The sequence below is a fragment of the Bidens hawaiensis genome, unplaced genomic scaffold (genome assembly GCF_021521415.1).
Source record: "Bidens hawaiensis isolate Kalapana, Puna unplaced genomic scaffold, B.hawaiensis_p1.1 tig00043054_1, whole genome shotgun sequence".
In the NCBI taxonomy this organism is placed as follows: domain Eukaryota; kingdom Viridiplantae; phylum Streptophyta; class Magnoliopsida; order Asterales; family Asteraceae; genus Bidens; species Bidens hawaiensis.
The window spans coordinates 33,417-41,585 of NW_027505822.1; the positions used below are offsets into that span (position 1 = coordinate 33,417).

The 8,169-nt window shown below is 31.5% G+C and overlaps 1 protein-coding gene across 1 annotated transcript; it reads right to left on the reverse strand.

Annotated features, from left to right (window-relative positions):
* Nucleotides 1–682: 682 nt before the first annotated feature.
* LOC143615462 (alcohol dehydrogenase-like 7) lies at nucleotides 683–5,158 on the reverse strand. Its single transcript, XM_077088582.1, has 10 exons — nucleotides 4,986–5,158; nucleotides 4,765–4,901; nucleotides 4,620–4,666; nucleotides 2,489–2,814; nucleotides 2,308–2,390; nucleotides 1,759–1,834; nucleotides 1,508–1,572; nucleotides 1,322–1,417; nucleotides 1,004–1,168; nucleotides 683–927 (listed from the first exon to the last, which is right to left on the reverse strand). The coding sequence occupies exons 1-10, from the start codon at nucleotides 5,035–5,037 to the stop codon at nucleotides 811–813; spliced, it is 1,164 nt and encodes a 387-aa protein (XP_076944697.1). The 5' UTR covers nucleotides 5,038–5,158; the 3' UTR covers nucleotides 683–810.
* Nucleotides 5,159–8,169: the final 3,011 nt, after the last annotated feature.

An 8,169-nucleotide genomic window follows, 5' to 3' on the forward strand; every position in this document is an offset into this window, starting at 1 on the left:
AAAAATTATGAATTATTGTTAAATTGTCTATCATAAAACTTAAGATAACATGATAAAAAATTATACTTGTCTTTCTAAAGTACCTGTTATAAGAGCAAGTGGAGTGGGCACGAGAAGTGTTAAGCTTTTCAGCCTCGGTTTGTAACGGAAATTCTAGCATGTATGAGTGAAATGCCAATTTACATTTTTGTACAAAATAAATAAATAAATAAATAAATAATGTGTTATACGATATTTAAGTCAAGTTTGCACGGGGGTCGTATACACTAAAGTCAAATCAATATAAGAAATATCTTTAAAGGTCACTAAAGTGTTATTAAGTTGGTTTTATTTTGTTGATTTTAATAAAATATTAAAGAATTAAAGACAAACTAAAATAACGAAATACCCTGAATTAAAAAAGCTTTTGTTACTTAAAAATATAAAATAACAAAAGAAGATGCTTTAAAACTACTCATATTTTAATAATCTATGAGAACAACATATAAGCCAAATATGTCGTGCAACATGGAAATCTGGGATAAAATAGGATGACATCGCGTTGTTTGGGACAAAATAGGAAGAAACTATGAAAATGTGAAAAAGCTTATATGATATTGATATGACATGCATGATAAAAATGGTAAAATCTATGACCACTCATTGTTCTTTTATTGAAGCTTAAAAACTCGTTCAAACAGGTTATTATTATACTTTCATTATTAGAAATGTTGAAATCAATAACTTAACACAAATGTCTCATTAACCATGAATAACACGTAACATGGCCAACATACAATAATAAAAATACATTGGTGAAACAAAATCCAATCATTTTTTCATCCAAATCACACATCTTAAGCTCTTCCCATCAAGAAGCAAATCAAAAGCCTTATTAATATCTTCAAACTCAACCTCGTGTGTCACGAATTCATCGAGTCGTAGTTCCTTAAAGACCAAGATTCATTAGTATTTCAACAAAGTATTAGTTGGACTTCAAAAGTCAAAGACAAATTTTTGTTACCTTGTCCATGTAGCGTTTTATAAGGATTGGAACATCAGATTTTGGTTTTAAACCACCAAAGAGTGAGCCCATGAGAGACTTCCCACTGTGAAGTACCTCACTAGAACTGAAAGTCAACTTTGCGGCCGGCTGGTCAACTCCCAACACAACTGTTTTTCCCCATCCCTGAATATTATTACATTCACAAATGAAGAAACTTTTAATTATGAATTTTAAAGAGTTGCAAGTTATGCACGAGAAACGGGCTTTATAAAGCCCGGTTCGACACTATGCCCGTTATCTTGGACAGGTTTGAATAATGATAGGGGCAGAATAGACCTTTCTACTAGAAGCGTAAGCTTCATGTACGAGCGATGACATACCGACACACTCGAAGCAGTAGTCTGCACCGTCACCAGTCATATCCATTATTACCTGTTTTAAGCAACAACTTTATAGTAAAAAAAATAAAACAATAATGGAAAATAACAACATAATTCGGTCGGTATTGGTTAACTTCGTTACCTGGCTCACAGTTTTGTCTCCACAATTACGAGAGTTTATAAAATCAGTTACCCCAAATTTCTTTCCTAAATAAAATAAAAACCAAATGTAAAATAAACATTTCAAAATTTAAGTCATAAGCAAACTATCCTCAAACTACATAACAAACAATCCCATTATAGTACTATCTTTAATTTATGTTTATAGCTAGCATTAACCTAAATGAAAAGCTTTCATATTGTGACAAAATTCAAATTACAAGTTAAAATTACCTAATTCGAATTTGTCTTGGTTCACATCAACACCTATGATCCTCTTAGCTCCACATAGCCTCGCTCCCTCGGCAACCTAAAAAAACGAAACGTGTTTCTTAACGTTAAATATCACTAAACTTATCGGTATGTAACATGAATGAACATGCAGACATATTATAAAACGCACTTTTTATTTTGATGATAATAAAAATATTAACATGTGACACAAATGCTAAATATTAAATATATTCATATCCTACATTCACCCAAACCCAAAAACGTGTCAAACAAACACGATACGCATATTTGCGGGTTGACACAAAACACGACCCCTTTGACCCTGTTTATATATATATATTTTTTATTTTCACATATTAATAATTTAAATTTACATTTGCTGAACAAAAAATATAAATGGGTCAAGCCATGAACCACCAGGTTGACAGTAACACGCCCCATTTAACTAAACGAGTCCGATACAAACCCAAACTCATTTATACAAAACCCCAAACTTGCGAATTTCAAGGTTTATGTTGTGTCATAAATTTAAATTAAATGTGATCATACCGCGAGCCCAATTGCACCCAATCCAAATATTGCAACCGTTGATCCAGCTTCCACGTTTGCAGTTTTCCAAGCAGCGCCAACCCCTAAAATCGTTACATACTTGAACTCTATACGTTAACATTTTCTTATTCGAAAGTAAACAATAAAAATATTCAAAAAAAAAAAAAGCAATATAACTTACCAGTTGAAACTCCACAACTTAAGAGACAAGCACTAATTGGGGGTGTTTGTGGGTCAATTTTGGTCACATGGCCAATGTCAACCACTGTGTATTCACTAAAACTTGATACAAACAAAAAATGGTACAATATTTCTCCATTAATGTCTGTGAACCTGCTTGTTTTGTCTCTATCCATGTATGGTGAAACACTGAAAGGTAGCTTTGAACATAGGTTGCTTTTATTGGATAAGCAATCTGTACACTCACCACAATCTGGTAAAAATATTGGGATCACTGTGTCACCTTCAACAACTTCATGTACACCTTCTCCAACACTTTCTACTACCCTTTTGTGCACAAAAAAAATGGTAATTATAATATGGTTTTTTTGAAATTGGCTATCCAAACACGCTATATGGGTCGTATGATAGGGAAAAAGGTCATACGGACAGTATGGCTTTTGTCAATGGCCTTTTAGGCCATATGATTTAGCCCTCATACGACCCATATGACCCTTTTCGTCCTATCATACGGCCCGTATAATGCCATATGGGCTGGAGCTTTATGATGGGGTGAAAAAGTTGTACAGTCCGTGTGACTTTTGTCAATGGTCACATCAATCTTTTGTCAGTCAAAACATCGTACATGCATAGGATTTGGCGCTCATACAAGTATACAACTTGTATGACCTTTTCGCCCTCTCATATTTCCCGTATGACTATCAAAATAACCTGTTTAACCACTTTCAAGTTTCAACTTGCCATACGGCTCGTATGGCACACGGGTTGTATGACATTTTCGCTCTAACATACGGGCCGTATGACTAAACCCACCTAACATAAACCTACGAAATAACTAGGAAACAAACTCACCTTTTAGCCCACCATCTAAGACTCAATCAAAACACAATAAAAACATGTTATAAATTAAATCAACGGACTATTTTATTCCCTACTCAAAATTACCCAAGCTACCGCAACCCGTTTGACCCGGGAATAAACCCGATTAACCCAACAACATCATGCAGTTCTTTGTCACTAAAAACATCATACGGGTACTGTGATTTGCGCCTCATACGACCCATATGATCCGTATGACTATCTAAACAACCCAACTAGCCACTTTTCGCCATACCATACACGCCCTATGACACATCACTGGTGTCTAGATAGTAGATAAGTAGTTTTGTATAGTGACAGCCTAAGACTTTTAGCCACACTAACAACCATTTTGTCAACTATCATTGTCTACCAAGATCATCAACATGTTTTTATTCAGATGTTGACTTTAAACAGTAACATTAATTGCAATCTAGGAAACTATTACCCCAAGTATACATAGTGGCGGATCTTGAACGCATAATTTGGCTGGGCTGGAGGATCTTGAAGGATAATTTTGATGGGCCGGACTTAATACATATAATTTTTATTTTTACTTTTTTCGAAAAAATTTATAATGCTGAGCGAAAAAACTGGGTGGACCGAGGCCTAGGGGTGTACACGGACGAGACCTTGTCCGTGTCCGTCCGTTAAGCTTTTAGCGGACAAACGGACGGTTCACGAACGCGCTACCGAACGAAAATTCATGTCCGTGTCCGTCCATTAAGAAATTGAGTTTGTCCGTGTCCGTCCGTTAATATTGTAAACGGATGTTAACGAACACTAATGGACATTAATAGATAAAACAGACATTAATTGACTCTAATGGACAAAAAAAACACATGAACATTAATGGACACTAATGAACATTAATGGACAAACAAACAAACATATGAACATTAATGAACACTAATAGACAACGGACACTAATAATGTCATTAACGAAAAACAAACATACACAAACCTATCCGTACGGATGTTACCGGACGTAATCGAACGAACGTTACCGGACGTTCACGGACACTATTGAACGGACATGGCCTTTGTCTGTGTTCGTCCATTAAGCTTACCGAACGAAATTTTTGTGTTCATGTCTGGTTCATTTATTAAACGGACAAACACAAACGAACTTCTTGCCGAGTGGATGTCCGGTTCGCTTACAGCCCTACAATGGCGAGGCCCACAAAGATCCGCCCCCGAATACACATAACTCAAACACATAAAAGTGATAAAACAAATCAAACATACAAATTTTGAATTCAATGAAATCTTACCCCATTGCTTCATGACCGAGTATTCTCGGAAAAATCGCGGGCGGATGCTTCACAAACAAAACACCATTAATCAATTACCAACAATTCAACATCAACAAAACACTCATCAATTTGACTCAGATTACAAAAGTCAACAACTCAATACCTCCAATTTCCAGAAAGTAACATCACTATGGCAAAGAGAAGTACAAATGATCTTAATTCGGACTTCACGAGGTTGCGGTGGGGCGACAATCACTTCCTCAATCACAAGTGGTGCCCCGGGTTTCCTAACAATAGCAGCTGCCAACAACATAAATGTTTTTTTTAAGATAATAATAATATCTAAAGTTTTAAAATGTTTGTATTGGGATTAGTATTTACTACCTCTGCACCGGATTGGTTTGCCGGCGGTGGTGGAGGATGTTTTTCCGGCCATAATCCGATGAGGTTATATGTTTTTTGGTGTGTTTCTGAGACGTATGTTGTACTTGTTGGATTCCGTTTTGAGGTTTTATTGGTTAGGGCCCGGCGGGAATAGGAGGTGAAAGATAAGTTACGGGTATTTAATTCATTGAACACGTGGCGACATGTTTTAACGTGGTTCTGTTACTTTTTATTTTCAAAAGTTATAAATAAGCGGCATGTTATTAGCTAGTTTACAAACACGATGTTATATGCTTGTTATAAAAAAGAAAAAAATATATATGATTTATACTAGACGGGTTAAATATTAAGAAAATATAAGAAAGTCGCCCACAGTTTAAGACAACATTGTACAGCTAGAGTGGATTAATTGAGTTCTTCAAATTTGAAAAGTGTAATAGTCTAAAGACAAGAAATTTGTAGTTCTAGAAGAAGAAGATATGAACTTTATTTTTTTAACAACTAACAAAAAGTTTATATTATATATAAACGAGTGGGCAAGAAGCTTTACACACCAGTTACAACTTACAACCACCAGCACAAACAAAATCTACACAACCAGGCTATACAAATCCTCCCATGAAACACCAACTAGTATTGCCTGATTTTTCATCCCAAAGATAGCTTATCACTTTAATTTTATCCACCAAACTAGCTAGATGCACTGGGGTCTCTGGATATACCAAAAAGGCCCTTTTTTTCCACAACTCCAAGATGTAACTAGACACGCCGCGAGGTATATCTTGGCCGGGAACCAAGAAAATTGTAATTGTATGTAATATATTTGTATATATTTATGTTAATTAAATACTGTATATTACACGATTATATATTTATTTTATCGAATTGCAACTTCATATTGATAATAATCTAGACAAATAACCAAACAATGATTTATGCTTCATCTGTTTTCTTTAAACTCAAAACTCAATTCATTAATTACAACTCTTTCTAACTTTGGTTATGTTTATTTAGGTTTTAATCAAATAAAAATGAAATTAACGTGTTAATTATAAGAATCAAATAGAATAATTATATATATAAATAGAATCTATACTATATAATAAATAAAACTTACTAATGACACATGCCATCACCAAATAAATTCTTACAAAAATTTTCCCTCTTCTCTCTCATATTAAATACCTTTAACAATCATCTTTCTTATTAATAATTTTGTATTTCATTTTTTTTACTTTTTAACTTTCATTTTCTCTTTTTAATAATTCTTTCTTATTAATAATTTTGTATTTTATTTTTTTACTTTTTAATCTTTCATTTTCTCTTTTTAATAATACTTTCCTGATTTAAACAATTAAATACCAACATAAATATACATTTTTGTTTTATATAAATATATTATATTAGTTATTAATATTAGGTTTTTTTATGTAACCAATTTTCACGTTAATATTGAATAATGATTCAAAAAATTAAGGTTTTAAATATATTATATTAATTAAGCTTTTATAAGAAATGATATTATTGGATGAAGAGGCAAGATTATTTTAAAATTAAATTTCAATAAACTTTAACTTATTAAATATATTTGATTATTTATATGATTAACTTATTAAGGTTTTAAAATTAACTTTAACTTATTAAATTAAATTTCAATAAACTTTAACTTATTAAATATATATGATTATTTACAAGTTTTTTTCTTTCAAACCCTAAAAAGACGAATTCACTATCGATATATTCTTAGTGTTTATGTTAACTTAAACGAGCGGGTTTATTTATCCGGTTAATATATCAAACATGATTCAAGTCAAAACAGTTTATGATTAAAATGAGTTTCGGTCCACGGGTTGGTTTAAAAAAGTAGCAATTTACAACTTCTTTTTAGTTAACTATTTAATCAACCCATCCTTTATGTTAAGTTAATAATCTTAAAAATCCACAAAAATATAAAAACTAGACTACATGTTTTGTTTTTTCAGGTGAATAAAACAACTTATCTTTGGAATACACATGTTAGACATTAGCACACTATTAATCATATGATAAATTGACTTTGTATATTCTTATAATATTGAAGATTTTAAAAATCAAGTTTTCTTTAGTGAGCGAGTTATACTTGCACCGAAAAATGTGGTCGCTCAAGAAACTAGCAAGCGTTTGCTATCCATGTTCTATCAGTCATAAAATGATACGTTACAAGAAAGTATTAGTTTCCTGATGTTTTAAATGACCATAAAATCTAAGGTTATCAAGTTATAGATTAGTATTAAAAGTCGACATTGAAGTAATGTTGCTTAAAATATTAACTAGAAAATTGATATATGCAATGAAACTAAACTATATGTGAAAATACAATATGACAACCGTGTTATAGAAGCAGAAATCATATCCGAAATTAATATTGAAACTTACATTTTTATTCTTAAAAAAATCTTATACCTTTAGATAAAATGATTAATTTCAAAGTATGAAATTTTCACTTTATTTTTGTTTTGCATTAAAGATTAATAAAAGCTATGGTCAATTATTATATATGGTTGATTTGTTTTTGAGATAATTTACTTTAACTCGTGATAGTTATGTGTTGCATTATAGAGTTATAAAACATAAACAATGTGAAACTACTATGTTTTTATATAGAAAATAAACTTACAAATAAGACTACAAGTATTGTGTACAAAGAAATATGTAGAGATTTATGAATTTCTAACAACTTTTTATTTCCATATTGTGTAATGTGTAATTTATTCTAACGTATAACATATCTTTATATTTTTTAAACATATTATTTGTATTTTATATTGTATTATTATTTAAATAAATTTATTTGTTCTAACCCGTGTGCTACACGGGTAACTAACCTAGTAATTATATAATTACATCATAAAATGTATTACTATATGATGTAATTACATAGTTACTTTAATTGTATATGTAATTACTGTATATTTAATTCTCACAAGTATCAAGGTAATTTATTTATACGTTAATGTTCTTAATGCTTATTTTATGAATATTAATAAGATGTATGGCCGGTAAAAAAAGTTATATTTATTTAGGAGTAGTTGTGTGAAACAATCATTGCCTAAAAAACTATACAATTATTAATTTATTATTGTGTTGTGTCAATTCAACCCCATATGTGGGTTGGTGGGTTACAATTTTTAAAAGCTTTAATAGC